The 20,000-nt window shown below is 41.5% G+C and overlaps 1 protein-coding gene across 1 annotated transcript in view; it reads left to right on the plus strand.

Annotated features, from left to right (window-relative positions):
* LOC135208093 (uncharacterized) overlaps window positions 1–20,000 on the plus strand; it is a 148,668-nt gene that overhangs the window by 31,634 nt on the left and 97,034 nt on the right. The window contains exons 3-5 of the mRNA XM_064240240.1: window positions 14,930–15,039; window positions 17,387–17,556; window positions 19,205–19,375. Of these exons, the coding sequence (XP_064096310.1) occupies window positions 14,930–15,039; window positions 17,387–17,556; window positions 19,205–19,375 (451 nt within the window). The remainder of the gene's footprint in view (window positions 1–14,929; window positions 15,040–17,386; window positions 17,557–19,204; window positions 19,376–20,000) is intronic.

The following is a 20,000-nucleotide window of genomic DNA, read 5'->3' on the forward strand; positions in this document are numbered from 1 at the left end:
TTTGTTAAAAGGTAAGGAAAGTCCTTAAGGCCCGTCTCGAAGACGATCGCCGTATGTCTTCTTATAGTGCTCGCACACTTCAGGAGCAGCGTGCGGCTCTTCAGGATGCCTCTCAGGTGGCCTTTTATGCATCACTGAGATGCCGTTCAGAACACTTGGTAATCTATGAACCAATACGCTCGGCAAGACTCTCCCGACGACGTCTTTTGAAGACGCTCAATGTCCTTCGCATGGAGACGTGAGGAAGCTTTTGAAGATGCTCGACGTCCTACATGTAGAGACGCTCACCAGGACGCTCTGGAAGACGCTTGACGTCATAAACATTGGGACGCTGGCCAGGATGCTTTTTGGAAGACGCTCGATGTCTTACACATCTGGACACTCTACAGGACGCAGATGGGACGCTTTTGAGGAACTAGGCGTCTTACGCGTCAAGACACTCTAAGGAATACGTAGCAGGACGCTCTTCAGATGAGTAAGCGCCCTATGCTTCAAGGCCTTCAGATAGAGGATCCCTTGCTCTCCTCTCTCGCAGTGGGCGTCGTCGAAGAAGAGGAAGGAGCTTGGTCTCGTCAAGATGTCCACTTCGCTCTCTACGAAGGGAGCGTTCAATAGAATCCATGACTTGATGAATTCCAGAAAAACTTTAACCAGATTTCGATGTCATAAAACGCCTCTTCTGCGTTCGGGACTGCGCTGCCGAAGGGGAGCATTAGGGTCCTGCCTGATGCCTGACGTAAGCCCAGTCTCTGACCAGGAATCCTGCCCCTTCCTCGATTTCGGTGGAAATCGGGAAGACTATATGCTTGAATTCCTGGATTACTTTCAGTCTAAGTGGGTTTCCCCCATTAGCAAGATACTAATTGTTTTGTCAATAAACGTTTTGTCAAGTAAGTGGATGACCCCTCATTGACAAAAATGAAACTCTTTGTCTCGTAAATGGGTTAGTTCTCATTGATAAAGATCTTAATAACATTTTATCGCGTAAGCGGATAAGCTCTCATTGACAAGATTCGGAAAAGCTCTCATTCATTAGTCAGAGGCTCGTCCACGAAAAAGACTTGTAGACGACGTCCATGAACTCTTAGGTCCAATAGCATAAGAAGCTTGAACTGTCCTTTTCGGTCCTTGGTTCTCACTTGAGGATCTCCTTCGAATAATATTAATTCGTTCTCTTGGCGAAGAGAACGAAGACAGTCGATTTCCATTCTCTCTTCCTCGTCGAGGAAAGAATGTAGTAGAGAATTAGCTGTCCAAGTGACTACAATACTTACGTATTTTATCTTTGCGTTATATTACTACTGTATGGTTCAAGTCATATACGCATATCGTAGTTACCTCTACGGATGGCAACCGAAAGGACTGTTATTCTAAGTGTATTTATTCGGTCCTCCCTGGAGTTTCCGGTGTAAGGACAAAGCTAAAAGGTATTGTTACGATAACACCAACTCAGCTTCGTCATTTAGCGAATTCTGTTTCGCTTAAATATGCCTGCTGGAGAGTTTCCTTCTGCTCGATAATAATAACAAACCTATTCCTTCGTAGAATAGAGTAGCTGGCAACTCAGGCAGAATAGTGCGAGACAAGGATTGAAGGCTGCTGTCACTGTGGATGACGCAGTATATTTAATCTGTACTCCCTGCAACCTTCCAGGAGTTTCCGATTTACCATTTGGATATTTAAGGGTAGTGTTATGACAACACAAACTCAGCTTCTGTATTTAGCGAATTCTGTTTCGCTTAAATATGCCAAATTGAGAGTTTCTTTCTGTTCAAATAATAACAGACCTATTCCTTCGTAGAATAGAGTAGCTGGCAACTCAAGCATAATATTGCGAGAAGGTGAACGTAAGGTGCTGTAACTATACACCAACTCAGTACCAGCTAGCTCGCTGTAATGCGCGGTCGGTTACGTCTCTCTCTCCCGCGGGATTGACTGACTAACCGTATCTCTGCCCTACAATTGCGGACTTTAGCCTAGGATTGAGGGGAATTCTAACTTGCATTGAATAAACATTGCCTTCGTTTGCGAAACAATTTTCAACAGAGATATCTCTTAGACCTTTCGGTGCTCTTTACCACACCGTAACAGGATTCTATAAGAGTCTACCGCGGCATAGCACTATAATAATGCTCTCCTGATTAGGCAAAGCGCAGCCTTATTAGGGAAGGAAGCATGCTCGGTAGGGGAAGGAATGAGTCTGCTGGGGACCATTTCCTCCCTGAAGAAGTTTGTTTCCCTGAATAGACTGCAATTCAGACCTGTACAGTTTTTTTCCTACCGGAAAAATGAAATAATATCCAAGATCTAGAAACGATTCTGAACATCTCGCAATGCTTCAAGTATCACCTCAGGTGATAGCGGAAAAGTATCAGGCATCTGAGAGGGTGTCAGATGTCCTGGCACATAATCTGAAAGAATTGTAAGCAATTCGGTCGTCCCTACATTTGTCCTAGGGGAACAGATCAACTCGGACAATACCACATCTCTCTCGTGTCTCAAGAAGTATCGAGAAACACTCTCTCGATCCCTGTTCGAGTTAATGAAAGAGAGCCTGTTATGACAACAGGCATGGAATGTAACGATCCTCAAGAGGTCCGTTACAGGATTGCACAACGTCCGTACGAATCTTCTCGATCGACGGCAACAGATACTGACATCCGAGTAGAATCTTCGATTGGAAGTATATCGAGAATTGTTGAGACTTTAGGGACGTCCTTTGATACATCTCTTTGCAATGTTTAGGACGAAGAGGCTTCCTCTACTCTGCTCCCTTATTCTCGATCTGGGAGCGGTAGCAATAGACGCCATCCTATGGTATTGAACGGGGATGGATGTTTAGTCTCTTTTCTCCTATTTCAAACTCTTGGGAGATGTAATAAGATAATTCTTGGCATCAGAGAGAGCGAGAAAAACACTGATCGCCCCATGTGGAGAGGATGGGTCCACAGAGGTCACGTCCTTCCTAGAGTCGGTTTACTCTAACAGCTTCACTCCGAGAGGTATCTCAAAACCTCTCCGCTCTGAGTCTGACTGAGTTCAGACTGTCGAGAAGTTGACCGAAATGAGAGGTTTTTTTTCAAGACTAATGGCAAATGTCATTGCCAAGGCAAAGGAGTGCTGCCTATCTTGCATTATACCAATCGGAGTGGGCTGTTTCTGGAAATAGTGCAGGAAAAAATGGCGTTCTTACACCTCGACCTCTGTGAATTGCATTACCGTCTTCCCTTTCCATCTGAAGAATGGGATAAGCTGTCAATCCCGACTATTAAAGAATACGGGAGTATGTTGTTGACGGCCTTTGGGCTTAGAGATTTGGATCTGTCAAACAACAAAGCCCTTCACGATCTTTAAGGTCTGTGGAAGTCTCGAAACTGTCCAGATCGAAGATTCCGGCATGGAACTTAGACGTAGTCTGGAGTTTCCGATGTCGAAGCATTTCGATCCTCTCCTTTCTGTAAATTTAATGCACGTGACCAGAAAGGCTAATTAACCACTCTAGCTACGACAAAGAGGGTTAGGGAGGTTTTAAGCCATCATCAGACGTTTTGGCTTTAGAGAACATAATGCGGTGTGTTCTCTAAACCTTCCGTCCTTGCCTAAGAATGAAAACCCGTCTAACCCTTTGCCCAGGAGCTTGGAAGTCAAGGGGATGGCATAAATTATTGGGCAGGAGCCAGAGAGAGTCCTGTGCCCTGTCGGGTCTCTCAAGTTTTATCTAGATAAAACTAAGAAAGTCAAGGTCCTTCGGACAATCTGTGGTGTTCCGTAAAAGACCAGGCTTGCCCATGTCAAAGAACACCCTGGCGTTAATGTTAAGGAGTTCATTCAAAGAGGCTCATTACTCATGTTTGGACAAGGATTTGAAATCTTTTAAACTAAATGCTCACGAGGTGAGGGCGCGGCCTCGGAAGCATTTCAACAAAGCATGGCACTCAGTAACATCCTGAGTGCAGCGTTTTAGCGAAGCAACTCTGTGTTCGCTTCACACTACCTGAGGGATGTGAAGACGACATATGAGATCTGCGGCTCGCTAGGACCATACGTGTCCCAGACAAAGTCTTGAAGGCAAGAAGTACCACTCATCCTATCCTGTAGAAAATGGTTAGGAAGAGATGTTAATTTTAGTTGTTGAGTCGCCGCCAATGGCGGACTTCTCAATTCGTAAGCCTTAGTTAAAACACCCTAACTTTGGCTAGGTTGGTCAGGTGGTGATATAATTTACTTCTTAGCCCTCATGATATGGTCATATGGTCTAGTCACATTGTGGTCACACTCCCGTTGACAGATCATCTAGAACTCCCCAGCTATACAGGTCACTACCTTGCTGGAGACTCTAGTAAAGCAAAAGCCGACTTGGGTGACAATAATCACCAAGTCAGCTATGCTAACAGGTGGAACCAAGATGTCACTCATCTGCATGCAATTTGTTTCCCAAAATCCTTCTGTTCTGTCCCTTCCCACCTCCAAGGGTGGGATTCAGCTATATATATATCTGGCAGGAAAGTGTCATGAACAAAATTATATTGTCTTGATAGAATAAAGTTTGTTCATACTTACCTGGCAGATATATATAATCAATTACCCACCCACCTCCCCTCAGGGGACAGTGGCTTTAGAAAAATCTGAATAGAAGATGGGAATGGTTCCTGACACCCGCCTCCCAGCGGCGGGAATGGGTACTAACCACCTGGCTGACCACTGCGTGTGCCGGGAGTTTTTAAATTCTGTCGGACTTCGGAGAATACAGTTATATATATATCTGCCAGGTAAGTATGAACAAACTTTATTGTATCATGACAATATCATATTCTCAGAGCTGTCAAAGAATGTTACATTGTTAGGCCAAATTTTCATTTACAGGATTAGTAGAATATTGATGTATTCAGATTAGCAGAATATTGATGTGTTCAGATGAAGTATAGACCAATGTAATTACATAGCCAATCTTCACGACTGTTAATGATCATACTACAGCGATCCATTTTTTTTTATTGAACTTCACTGTTTCATAAAACTTCATCCTTGCATAGCACCAGGTCAGGGTCCTATATGTAACCTTTTGAAAGGTATTATAGTAACCATTTTGTGCATGACCATGCCCATGTGCAGGGTACCAAGCATAGACCTGTATGCCTCCATATTTATTGAGGCCTGGGCCTGACAGTGGCAGACCACCTTCACCTCTTTTTGAAAGGACAAATAACTCGGTAGACCCCTACTTTTTTTCACTTCACTTTATCGTTGAACTTTGTGGCACATATCTTTCACTTTTACACTGGAGCTTTCACCAGTTTCCAAGTTTTTCAATGGATCATATCTAAAATTCCTGTACAGCAACACTTTTTCTTCCCAGCTGGTTCCCATTTTTATATGGGGTCGCCTTTCCTTTCATCTCTTTCTTGGTCTCCCTCTTCTTCTTCCTTGAACCTCCATCCCTATAGTATGTCTCCCAGCATGGTCCTCATCCCTCCTCAACAGGTGTCCATACCATCTCAGCCTCCCCTCCTGCACTTTCTTTGATACTTCCACCACTTTAGTTGACCCTCTTATGTAGTCATTTCTGATCCTATCCTCTCTTGTCACCCCAGACATCCACCTAAGCATTCTCATTTCTGCCACATCCATCTTCTCCTCTGTTTTTCTCATGCTTGCTGTTTCCATACCATACAGCATTGCTGTTCTTACCACCGTCTTGTGAAATTTTCCTTTTGACCTCAGCGGTACTCTTTAGTCACAAAGAACTCCAGAGGCCGCTCTCCAGTTGTTCCAGCCTGCCTGTACCCGATGCTTCACTTCTTCTCCCATACTTCCTCCAGCGTTAACAAAGGATCCCAAATACTTATCAACTCTCTTTATTTGTTCTCCACCAAGCTGAATACTTTCTCTATCATCCCCCTCATTGGTGGTGCACATATATTCTGTCTTAGATCTACTTATTCTCATTCCTCTGTCCTCCAGTACTTGTCTCCATCTTTCCAATTTCATTTCCAGGTCTTCCCTGCTCTCTGCGCACAGAACAATATCATCCACATACAATATGTTCCATGGTACTGCCTCTCTTACTTCCTCTATTATAACGTCCATCACTATGTTAAAGGTAAATGGTTCAGAGCCAACCCCTGGTGTAATCCTACTCACCTCAAAATCCTCTGTCTCCCCAACACTGCTCCTCACTCTGGTAAATACATTCCGGTATATCTCTTGAATTAATTGTACATACTTCTCTGGCACCATCATCTACCTCAGACTCCTCCATCCCTCTTGTCTCAGGACTCGGTCATAAGCCTCTTCAAGGTCAGTGAATGCCGTATGTAGGTCCCTTTGCTTTTCCCCGAATTTCTCCATTAGTTGCCTCAGACAAAATATACCATCTGTTGTTCCCCTTCCCTTCATAAATCCCATCTGCTCTTTACCTATTTGTACTTCTTCTCTCAGCCTAGCATCTGTCATCCTTTCCAGTATCTTCAAAGTGTGGGACATCAATTTAATACCCCTATAATTACCATCCTCTCTTGTTAGTCTATTATTTTCTTCATTTAACAACTGTTCGAAATATTCTTTCCATCTCTTCACAATGTCTTCCTCCTTTCTAAGTACTACACCATCTTGATCTTTTATTTGTTTGATATGTGTAATATCTTTGGTGTTCTTATTTCTAGCCTTTGATAGCTTGATTATCTTGTTTAATCCTTCCTTTGTCTCAGCTCATTATACACATCATCTTACGACTTTGCTTTAGCTTGGGTTACCACCTTTTTCGCCGCCTTGTATTTCTCTCTGAACCTATCACTGTCCTCCATTGGCTGTGACTCTTCCCATCTTTTCTTTGCCTCCTTCTTATCTTTTACTACTTTCTCAATGTCTTCATCCCACCACCAACTCTCCTTTTCTTCCCATATGATACCAGATGTCTCTCCTAGCAGCTCCTTTCCATGCCTTCTTATTACTGCTGCATTTCTTGCCCACCATTCTTGAACATCTTCAATTCTTATACATATGAATATCTTCCAAAAACCTCCCCTTAAACACTCTCTTTTTATTCCCTTCTTTCTTTAATTTTTACCACTTAATTTTCCTTATCCCTTTAGCTTTGGTTTTTCATTCCCTTTTTAACTTCAAATCCATACAAAGCAGTCTGTGTTGGGGGGCTACATAGTCGCCTGGAATAACTTTGCAGTTCTTGACCTCCACCAGTTTTATCCTTTTATGCAGGAAGTAGTCTATCTGGGAGCATCTTCCCCCACTCCTATATGTTAGTAGGTGTTCCCTTTTCTTCTCGAAGAATGTATTTCCTATTGCCATGTCGAATGACACAGCAAAGTCCACTACACTCTCTCCTTCTGGGTTTCTCTCCCCAATTCCATGGCCCCCATGCAACACTGTATTCACAAATTATAAGCATTTTAGTCTGAGGGGTACAGGGGGAGCACTGAATAGTACTTTTCTCTCTCTCTCTTTTTTTTTTTTTTTTTTTTTTTTTTTTTTTTTTTTTTTTTTTTCTTTTCTCCTCACAAAACTGCAACCAAGCTCTGTAGGAGTTGGGATGGTTCATGAAGCAGGTTAGTTGCACAGTAGAGTATCCTAACTGAGGTTTGAGCCTCTAGATGCACCATCTTCCTCCCTCTCTATAACAAGAGGGAATGTGGAGACTTATATCTGTATCTAATTGAAAAACTGTTGCTGTTTAGCGACGTGGACTTCACGTCCAGTTTGGGAAGAACGGAATCCTGAATTTTCCCGAGTAAGATTATGAATAAACTTTATCTGACATAGGGTCCTACCAGCCTCCGTGACAGGAGTTATTTTTTTATACTTATTATTATGACAGGAAAAGGTTGGGATAGGAAACCTTAAATTCTCCTATGATTTGATGCTACCACCATAAGGAGTAAATCTTATTTGAAAAACAATGGTATTCATTTTCACAGGAACAAATAGCAAAGGAAGAATGCTAGATTTTCAATAGGTGAGTGGGTAGGACCAATCACCTACCTGCCTACTATCCATTGGCTACCTTTTACCAAACTTCAAAGTCTTTTCCGGCTGGTGCGAGAAATACCCAAATACAAAAGACTTAAGGTTTTTATAATGAAAAATTATTTGAGACAATTTTACTCTAGATCTAATTTACTTGTTCACTTTGTGAGGTTTGGGTGAAGATCAGTGATTTTGAGTCAATGCAGGAAGACCTACAAAAGTAGGTCCACATGGAAGAAAAGCATTGCTAATGAATATGAGATATTAGCATTATTTCATACATTGATTAAGCAGCCTTTTGCTATGAATGACTATTATACTTTGAGGATGAAGGTGAAGAGTGAGGCTTAATTTTGACTTGTGATTGTTATGGGCAGTTTTTATAACCAGAGTCAATTGTTCACAAGAAAATTAGACTTCTGTTTTTCAACTTTTGATTTACACTTCATTAATCCATTATTTAATGTATGACACTTACCTGGCAGGTATATATATAGCTATATTCTCTGTTCCACCTGGCAGAAATTTTCAAAACTCGCGGCAAACGCTAGTAACCTATTAGTAGTTCAGGCAACTACCACCCCGTTACCGTGGCGCTAGCGCTAGGAACCGTTCCCAATTGGGCCAGATTTTCTCTGCCAGCCGAACCGGCAACATTGTTGGTGGTTCCCTGCTAGGATTTTCATTCTCGTTGCTGACTTTTCATGGATCTTTGGTATTGTACTCGGAAACGTTAGCTTGGCATTCGCTTTGGATTGTTCTTTAAAGATGTCTGATACTGGAAGTATGTTTAGAGTTTGTGTAAAAGAGGGGTGTAAGGTAAGGTTGCCGAAAGCTTCGGTCGACCCTCATACCATTTGTAAGAAGTGTAGAGAGAATGTGTGTACTTGGGAGAATAGGTGCTTTGAATGTGAGAATTTATCAGAGAAGGAATGGAAGATATTTATGAAATATGTTGAGAGGCTTGAGAAAGATCGTGTAAGGAGATCTGTTTCTCGTAGTGAGAAGTCGAATTCTTCTAGTAAAAGGAGTGAATGTATTTCCTCTCCAGCTCCTTCTAACGTAGAATTGGTAGTTCCTTCTCCCCAGGTATCTCCTGCGCCCGCTGCTGTATCGGAGGAGGCGAACGATACACATATTGTGAAGGTGTTTGCTGCCCTTGCGTCCATGGGCGACCAGATACAGCGACTTACGGATAAAGTTAGTGCTTTTGATGTCAGTGAAAGTGTAGTGGAGGGGGTGCATCTGATCGTCTCTCTCGTGCTCCTACACCTAGACCTCTGTCAAGCTCCCAGACCCAAGGGAGAGGCATGCTCGACAGTCGAAGGGAGGCGAGAGAGGTTTTGTCGCGGTCAGGCGTCCCTTCGAAAACAGTCCTGTTGCAAGTTCCCAGGCTGTTGGCAGTTCGCCGCAGAAAAGGCGTAAACTGGGAAGTGTGCGGTCCTCGGATGGTTCGAACTTCCGAGCGGGAACGTCGGTATGCAGTTGTGTCTCGCCCCCTCAAGAGGACTTTCAGGACGTCAACCGCTCGAGAGACATGCTCAAGATCGTGAGGCTTGGAGTAGTCCTGAGGTGTTGTCCTCCTCGGAAGACGGGGACGCAGTTCCGATCAAGAGGAAGAGGATTTTTCGTGCTAAAGAGGACTTAGTACGTCCTTCTCGTCCTTGGATTTCGATGAGAGACTCTCCTCCATCTTCTTGTGTATCTTCCCCTCGTCTTTCTCCGTCGGGTAGAGTACAAGATCGCTCTCCGTTACGTCGCAGTCCCGCTCGTAATCCTCCTCCTTCGTCCTCTGCCATTCAGGAAGATAGTACGAAGGGTTTCTTAAGGGAAATGCAGTCCAAGCTGGCAGTTTCTTGTGAAGTCTTGGGATGCGCATGTGCAGGCATCTTCGAGGCGGAAGGACAATTTCCTTCCCGTTAAGTCTTCTAAGAGGGAAGACAAGGACCGCGTTCGCCGAGGACGCAGGACGCACTGGCGCTACGAGGACAGGCGATCGCTTGGTTATTCAGGACGCAGAACGCAGGAAGAAGAAAATGGTTTTCGGAAGAAGCAGACGCAAACGTCAGGGACTCGGGATCAATTGTGGACGTAAGACGCAGGCGACAGGAAGCAGGATGTGTCTACAATGGACGCAGGATGCAGGCGGCAGGACATCGAGAGGCGCAGGACGCCGATTCTTCGTTAGCCGCAGGACGCAGGCGGCAGGACGTTATTCCGTCAGCGAAGCGTCAACACGACAGTGATTTGCAAGACATTTCATCAGCAGAAGAGGAATTGGAATTAGTTGAGGAAAAGAATACGGAACCTTCTTCAGATTACAAGGTTCTGACTTCACGTCTTCTTTCTATTTTTGAAGGGGAATTCAAACCGACAGCTCCTTTATCTCCCTTATCGCAGTTTTCCAAGACTAGGACTCCAAAGAATCCTCTTTCCTTAAGATGACTCTCTCAATTTCGGCGAAGAAGGCCCTTCAACGTGTGAATGACTGGATGAAGGATAAGAAAGAAGCGGGAAAATACTCTTTTGCTTTTCCACCAGCTAAGTTAGCATCGAAGTCAGGAAGTATGGTACGCTACTGGGAGAAAAGTCTAAGGCCATGGTAGTACCCCTGCCTCCTCCCTCCCAGGGGGACTTTCTCCAAGTATAGTAGACAGCTCACGCAGACAGGCCGTTACAGTCTGCTAAGGTCTGGTGGACTTCGTCCGAATTTGACCATCTTTTCAAAGGGATTTTTAGGACTTTCGAAGTCTTCAATTTCCTAGATTGGTCTTTGGGAGCACTGGCGAAACTCCCTAGAAGAAGAGGATTCGCAGGATATAGAAACAGCTAAGAGCATTATGTCCTGCATGACAAGGCTCTGAGAGACGAACGAATGAACTGGCTTCTTTGTTCACAGCAGGAGTACTAAAGAAGAGATCGCTGTTGTGTTTCTTTCGCTTCAAAAGGAGTTTCTAACTCTCAGAAATCGGGAGTTGCTGTTTCTCTCCCCTTTCGAAACAGCTTTTTCCTTCAGAGGATTAGGGATATAGCTCTCTCCCTTTCTCAGAAGGCCACTCAAGATCTTCTCTCGTCTTCAGTTAAGAAGTTCTTACCATCCAAGCTGGTTAAGAAAACTCCAAAGGAAACTAGGCCTTCGCAACAGCCCTTTCGAGGCAGAACATTCGCTCGACCGCCTTTAGGGTAAGAGAGTACCCACTAAAAGAGGAGCCAAGACCACTTCTAAAGAATGAGATATCAGTCCTCCAGACGACAGTGGGAGCCAGACTTCAAGGTTTTTTGGGAAGTTTGGCAGAACATGAAGGCAGATCCCTGGGCTGTCAACGTAGCTCGGGAAGGGTACAAGATTCCTTTCTTGAAGAAACCTCCTCTCGCAACATCTCCGAGAGCTCGGGGCAAATTACAACGATTTAGTGAAGAAAGCGGCTCTGTGGAGCAAGTAGCTTCCATGCTAGAGAAAGGAGCCATAGAGCCTGTTCTGGATCACGAATCTCCGGATTTTACAACCAGTTGTTCCTGGTTGCAAAAGTCCTCGGGAGGTTGAGGCCAGTTCTGGATGTAAGTCAACTGAATCTTTTCGTAGAAAGACCAAGTTCACTATGGAGACGAACGATTCAGTACTGGCAGCGGTACGTCCAGGGGACTGGATGGTGACCCTGGACTTACAAGACGCATACTTTCATATTCCGATTCATCCAGGAAGCAGGAAGTATTTAAGGTTTGTGATTCAGGACAGGGTCTTTCAGTTCAAGGCCCTGTGCTTCGGCCTTTGCACAGCCCCCCAAGTGTTCACGAGGATGATGTCCAATGTGGCGAGATGGTTGCATTTAAGAGGGATCAGAGTGTCTTTTTATCTGGACGACTGGTTGATAAGATCCCAATCAAGAAGTCAATGTCTGGAGGACTTGAATCAAACATTGAACTTAGCAAAAGACCTAGGTCTGGTGGTAAACATGGGAAAGTCTCAATTGAATCCCCAACAACAGATAGTTTATTTGGGGATTCAGATTATCGTCAGTGACTTTTCGGGCTTTTGCGTCCCCCGAAAAGGCAAGCCCAATGCATTCGGAAGGTGCAGGACTTTCTAAAAGAAAGACCGATGCTCAGCAAGAGAGTGGATGAGTCTACTGGGCACACTCTCTTCGCTAGAGAGGTTCATTTCTTTAGAAGACTGCACATGAGACCTCTACAGTTTTTCCTGAAGGATTCATGGCCAAGAAAATTGCAACCGGATTCCTTCCAGTTCTAATTCCTGCCGAAGTGAAGGAGGAATTAAAGTGGTGGCTAACTCCAGGCAGGTTAGCAAGAGGGATGTCGCTTCAGCAGAAGAGCCCAGACCTCGTCTTGTATTCCGAACGCGTCGGACGCGGGTTGGGGAGCGACATTAGGGCCTCAAGAGGTGTCGACTTTGGAGCAAGGAAGAAACAAGTTGGCACATAAACAGGAAGGAACTGATGGCAATTTTCTTGGCCTTGAAGCACTTCAGAGAGTTGATTCGAGACAAGACAGTGCAGATCAACTCGGACAACACCACGGCTCTGGCATACATCCGCAAACAAGGAGGGACTCATTCTTTTCCCCTTTACAAGTTGGCAAAGGAAGTTCTGCTTTGGGCGGCAAGAGGGAAAGTGTCGTACTGCTCACCAGGTTTATATACAAGGAGAGAAAAATGTGAGTGCGGATCTGTTGAGCAGAAGAGAACAACTTCTCTCGACGGAGTGGACGTTGCACATGGAGGTTTGCCAGAGCCTGTGGAAGTTGTGGGGCCGTCCGGTAGTAGATCTGTTTGCGACAGCCAGAACAAAAAGGTTACCAACCTATTGCTCTCCGGTTCCAGACCAGGAAGCAGTGGCGGTCGACGCATTCCTGATGGATTGGTCAAACTTAGATCTGTACGCTTTTCCTCCGTTCAAGGTACTGGGGAAAGTGATGAAGAAGTTCAGGGAGAGCCAAGGAACGAGGATGACCTTAATAGCCCCGTTTTGGCCGGCCCAAAGTTGGTTCACAGAGGTACTGGAATGGACAATAGATACGCCAAGGACTCTTCCTCTAAGAGTAGATTTACTCAGACAACCCCACTTCGACAGGTTTCACAAGAATACCCTCGCTCTGGGTCTGACTGCGTTCAGACTATCGAAAGTCTTGTCAGAGCGAGGGGATATTTCTAGAGAGGTGGCCAGTGCAGTGGCTAGAGCCAGAAGAACTTCCACAATCACAGTATATCAGTCGAAGTGGGAGAATTTTCCGGAAGTGGTGTAAGAACAAGGAAAGTGTTCTTCATCCAGTACCTCTGTGACCCCAAATCGCAGATTTCCTTCTATATACTTGAGGAAGGAATTGGTTTGTCAGTTTCGACAATCAAAGGTTATAAAAGTATGCTAACCTCAGTGTTTAGACACAGAGATCTGACATCTCGAATAACTTAGACCTTAGAGATCTGATTAGGTCATTTGGTACAAAGAAACAACCACAATGCAGGCCACCTGCTTGGAACCTCGATGTGGTCTTGAAGTATTTAACTTCTAGCAAATTCGAGCCTTTAGAGAAATCCTCTCTGAGAGATGTTGCTAAGAAAACTATCTTTTTAGTAGCTTTGACAACCGCTAAAAAGAGCTAGTGAGCTTCAGGCCATATCGAAGAAGGTGGGATGGAGACATGGCAACGCAGTGTGTTCATTCCAAGAAGGTTTCTTGGCCAAGAATGAGAATCCAGCTAATCCTTGGCCAAGATCCTTTGAAGTTTTGGGTCTGTCTGAGTTAGTGGGTCACGAGCAAGAAAGAGTTCTCTGCCAGTGAGAGCATTGCGTTTTTATATGAAAAGAACAAGAGATATCAGAGGGAATTCTGATGCTCTGTGGTGTTCAGTTAAAGACCCCAGTAGACCCATGACGAAGAACGCTCTAGCCTTCTTCATGAGAGAGTTGATTAGAGAAGCTCATATGTTGTGTCAAGAGCAGAGCTTTGGGATTTTGAAAGTGAAGGCTCATGAAGTCAGGCCAGTTGCGACTTCATTAGCTTTTAAAAAGAATGTAGCCCTCAAGGAAAATTATTGAATCCACATATGGAGAACTAATTCAATATTTGCGTCTCATTATCTTAGGGATATTCAGACAACTTTGATAATTGTCAGACGCTAGGTCCATACGTGTCCTCTGGTACAGTATTGGGCAAAGGAGTTACTACCCCATAACCTTCTTTTTTAATTAAGCTAGTTGATTTTATTAGGTGATGGTGTTTGTGTTTTTTGGTCGTCTGAGAAAAGTGTTCGGTACTTTTATCAGTCTTGTTAGTATTATTTTGTGATGGTGTGTGTGTAGTTCAGGTAAATGATCTTTTACTAGCTTGAATGCCGTGGCATAAGAGGGCTGTACGGTTCTGTCAACACATTGGTCACGTCCAGTTGTCAGTTCCAGTCTTAGCTTCTTCAACATACAGGACACTTCCTTGTTGAGAGCTCCTAAGGTTTAAGCAGGCTTAGAGGCAGGACCTATGAAGTCAGCTACCTTAGCAGGTAAGGAACCTAGAGTTTTAATAATATTTTAATAATATTTTTATACTCTAATAATGTTGCTGTCTTTGACCCACCTCCAAATGTGTCAATCAGCTATATATATACCTGCCAGGTAAGTGTCATACATTAAAATGAAGTTTTTATGTTAAAACAAAGTTTAATGTATACTTACCTGGCAGGTATATATAATTTAATTCCCACCCGCCTCCCCTCAGGAGACAGGGTTCAGAGAAAATCTGGCCCAATTGGGAACGGTTCCTAGCGCTAGCGCCACGGTAACGGGGTGGTAGTTGCCTGAACTACTAATAGGTTACTAGCGTTTGCCGCGAGTTTTGAAAATTTCTGCCAGGTGGAACAGAGAATATAGCTATATATATACCTGCCAGGTAAGTATACATTAAACTTTGTTTTAACATAAAAACTTCATTTTTCCTTCCAGCTGTCGCAAATAACAGCATACACATTGTGGAGCTATTGCTTGATGCAGGAGCAGATCCCAATAGAAAGGACTATCATTTTGGGCTCCCTCTGCATGTAGCAGCAGAAAAGGTATGTGGGTCTGATAAGATGTATGAATATCATGAGCAAAATAGATCATTAAAAACACAAGTTTTCACTGTTCATCATTGTTGCCTTACCTTCATTCCCTTTGCTCTCGCTTTGCTCTGGTGACAACTCTCCATTTTCCCTAATGTACAAAATGCTGGTATAATAGAGGGGTTGAGTCGTGACATAGTGGAATCTCAACTTTCTACTGGATACTGATAAGCAGCAGCATGAGAAAGTTGATTCATAGTGCTTCTTCTTTCTTGCCTTTTTAAGCTAAAGATTTCATGCCAAATAGATCATTATCTCCTGTAATCATAGCCCATGTGAAAGTGAAAACATGTGTTTAGAAACCATGTAAATGAAGAGTTATCTGTATAATTAGTGGAGGAATACAGGAAAGTAGTTTTTAAAAGACTTGTGTTTTAATAATTTACATACATATTTTTCTGGTTTTTGTTAATTTGTTAATTTATATTTTATTTTTAATAAATGATCTTGTTCTATATTAACCATTACCTTCTGTTATTTCTTTCTAATGAACACCATGTTCTTTGAAAGTTTGAATTTCAAGTCAATGGATCATGTTGGCTTTTTCCATATGAATAGGGTTCTTCATCTGAATAATAATAAGAATTGAACACTGTAATAGATTTATCACATAGTCATTCATTTCATGTTGCCTGTCGTTTATATCTGCAAATTCCCAAAGACTTCACACAGTGAAAATGAAAAGACTTCCCACCCTCTGTAGGTTATTTGTACACATACCGTTCCATAGGTCTCATACATGCAATTTTATCATTTCGGATATCTTACAGCATTCAGTTTTTCCCAGGAATTACGGGGATTGCATTCTCCCCCATTGCATGAATTCTTATCTAGCCAAAGTCATAATGCTATTGTTATTCATCAATTGCCAGTACAGTGGGCCCCCGTATTTGCTTTCTCGGATTCTCAGGCTCGCTCATCCCTGTATCTCTCTCTAGAACATATCCACCTATTATTCGTGGGAAATTTGCATATTCATGGTATTTTTGTATGAGAAATATCCACAAATTCCTTTTTTTTTTCTATTAATTTCATCATAAAATGCACTTTTTGTGGTAATACTATTAAAAAACCAGGTAGAAACATTGTTAGTGGGTTTTTCTTGAGGTTTAACCATCAAAATAGGCCATTTTAAGCATTTTTATAGGGGTTCCAACTGTTTTCTTTTTTTTTTTTTTTTTTTTTTTTTTTTTTGGGTTTATGCTATTCGCGGGGGGGGGGGGGGGGGGGGGGGCGGGGGGGGGGGGGGGGGGGGGGGAGAGGGTCTGTACGCATCCCCTGCAAAATCGGACGGACTACTTTTGAAGAATGTAAATCAGTGGAATAGCAGTGGTTGCCTGTATATCTCTATCACCTTATTACTTTAATTTCAGTTCATCATTTTGAACTTTTATTTGATTTTTGGAGCTTACTTTGATAAATACTATTATTTAACCTCATAATGACAACAACATTCATATGGTAAGTAATAGAGAGAGTTATTAACAAGGAGTGAATGTGCTCTGACACCAGCACTTTATGGGTAAGATTGTGAAGACATCAGGGTTAAGTAAGAGGTTTATAGTAGGATTTAAATCCAATAAGATGCATATGTAGTTTGCTGGTATGTTACCAGATTAAGGGAATGTGCATAACAGTTACAGTAATAGTTTTAGACTTGCATAGAATGCTGTTGCACAGTAGTATTTAATTAATAAGCATTGCATCGAGACTTAATTTGTATTTGGGTCATTTTGCTACAAGCAAACTAGTTTTAGTGACCTGATTTCATTTTGAAGCTGAAAGCTGAATTAAGAATTTTATTTTTTGGAACAGTAAAATCTCGCTAATCCAGGCCCTTTTATCCAGGTAAGCAAGGTTGTATTTTATAGTTATAACAATTCTTATTGCAGTAAATATGCAATGAATTTGCCTCACTGTCAAACTTCTCAGTACCAGAGGTCCTTTATTCCTCTCACTGTTAGACTGTGGAACAGTTTTCCTGAGGATGCTTCACAACTGGAACCTTGAAAGTTCAAGCAGAGATGCAGTGCATTACTACCCTAATACAATTTTAATTGTATTTAAATAATTAACTTGCATTTTCTCAGTTAATTTATTAATTTGTTAATTTATATTTCTTTTCTAATAAGTGATTTTACATTTCTGTATTCCCCATTGCCTTCTGTTACCTCTTTCTAATGAACGCCATATTCTTTGGAAGCTTGAACTTCAAGTCAGGGGCACCTGTGCTGTAGTCTTGTTCCTTTGAATAGGGTTCATCTTCTGAATAATAATAATGATACTAATATTGTTTCAGGGTTTATTAGAAATAGCTCAACTCCTAATAAAACAAGATTCTGAATTCAACTGGACAGACGATGCTGGCCGAACTGTGCTTCATGCCCTACTGTTTCCTCCACTTGTGCTCGATACTCTCATACCTCTGATTAATTTATTCATCAACAGAGGATGTGATGTCAATGCCAGGTAAGCATTTGTTCTATAAGTCATATTTCACTTAATTTAGTGCTGTAGGTTTGTTGATTACAACTGGGAGGAAGTAGGTCTCATTTATTCTATTCATCACACTTTGAATATATAACCCTTTGGAGGTTCTTCGTTGGATGAGTTGGTTATGTGCTTGAATACCGATCTCAGGGTCTGGCTTCGATTCCCCACTCTGCCAACATGAAATCAGATGAATTTATTTCTGGTGATAGAAATTCATTTCTCCCTGTCGTTCGGATCCCACAATAAACTGTAGGTCCCGTTGCTAAGTAACCAATTGGTTTCTAGCCACGTAAACGTATCTAATCCTTCGAGCCAGCCCTATAAAAGCCGATAATCAGCCCAGTGGTCTGGTAAAACTAAGATATACTTATCATAACCCTTTGGAGTGTCTATTAATTCTTATATTCAGTAGAAGGGTAGTGCCATCAGTGCTCCTCATGCAGTGCACTGTAGGCATTTTGTAGTTAAGGTTCTTTGCAGTGTCCATTCAGCCCCTGGCTGCAACCCCTTTCATTAATTTGACTGTACCATTTATGTGGCTAGAAACCAGTTGGTTACTTAGCAACGGGACTTACAGCTTATTGTGGTATCTGAACCATATCGAGAAATTAATTTCTGTTCCTCCATCTTGTGATCCACCCTCTTCTAACAATTGTTTCATAGTGCATCTGCTTTTAGGTTTTCCTCCTGTTATACCTTTCAAACCTTTCTCCTCTCAGTTTCCCTTTCAGTATTGAATGACATCATAAGTCCCAGCACTGGGCCTCTGTCCTAAATTCTGTATTCCATTCCATTCTTATAGAAAGTACTAGCTCCCAATGTATAAGAACTGTTTTCTATGATGTAAGCAATGATTTCTCTGTCAGAAAATAGCACAATCCTTTAACTACAGTTTTTGTCCTTGAGTATTCTTGATGCTACTGGAATTATCTCTTCTGTAGCTCTCTGCCTTTGAACCGTCCCAGACAGTTACTCTTTGTCCTTCCCACTCCTGCAAACACTGCCCTTTGGCCTTTGTCTCAGTAAGTACCAAAACACCAGCTTCCTCTGCTAAAATGTGTCAACTGTGTCCGTACTTTGCTTTTGTAGATCATTTCCACTCTCTCTCTCTCTCTCTCTCTCTCTCTCTCTCTCTCTCTCTCTCTCTCTCTCTCCATGCAAAGCAGCAGTAATACTATTATTTCCTATTTACGTTAAACGAAAACTAGACAAGAAATAATGGATGGAAACTAGAGCTGAAGAGATACAACACATCCCATTGTGGGAACTTCTTTACTTATGTGATATGTGACACATGAAGAAACTGACCACCAGAAAGTTGGTAAACAGCAACAGTGTGATGAGTTAAAGAAAGCTAGACAAAATCATTAGGACACTATAAATGAACAGCAAAAGCTGATCATAGAGGTAAAGAGCACATGATGTCTCCTTGGATGGACTAACAAGTTTTTGAGACATTCTAATCCTTGTAACTCTTGTATCCATGATTGTCTTTATTCACTTTGGTATTAATCATTTGAGGCTGTAAAGTAAGTGTTTATCTTAACATGAAATAAGTTTGTATGTATGTCAGTCAAGAAACAAGAAAACTGTTGTAAATCGATTATTATGTTTCATAATTCAGGATGACAGATGGCACAACTCCCTTAATGTTAGCAGTCCAGTGTAATGCCAAAGAAGCTGTTTTGAGACTGTTAGATTGTGGTGCTGACCCCAACATCATCAAAGTCAATGGCATAATGGCTTTGCATTATGCTGTTGAGTTTTGTCCTGACTCAGAATTCACAGATGAAAGGTATGTATGTCGTGGTAGTTTTACCATATAAAACCTGTTGCATATATATATATAATATATATATATATATACATATATAATATATATATATATATATTATATATATATATATATTAAATTTATATTATATATAAGTATATAATATTAATATATAATATATATATATATATATATTATATATATATATATATATATATATAGTATATCATATATATATATAATATAGTATATATATATATATATATATATACTATATAATATATATATATATATATATATATAAATATATATATAAGACATATATATATATATTATATATATATAATATATATATATATATATATAGTATATATATATATTTTATATATATATATCGATATATATATATATATATATATTATATATATATTATATATATATTATATATATATATATATATATATTATATATATATAAATATATAATATATATATATATATATATATATATTGTTTGGGTTTTTATGAAAAGTGATTGTCTTCTCATTGTTGCTTAAACTGGTGAGCAACGCCACTGAAGGTTGAAATATCTCTATTAGGTCAAACGAGTGGATTTTATTGTAAAAAATTCAGTGGGGGGAGTCAAT

Source organism: Macrobrachium nipponense, chromosome 34, assembly GCF_015104395.2.
Source record: "Macrobrachium nipponense isolate FS-2020 chromosome 34, ASM1510439v2, whole genome shotgun sequence".
Classification (NCBI taxonomy): Eukaryota; Metazoa; Arthropoda; class Malacostraca; order Decapoda; family Palaemonidae; genus Macrobrachium; species Macrobrachium nipponense.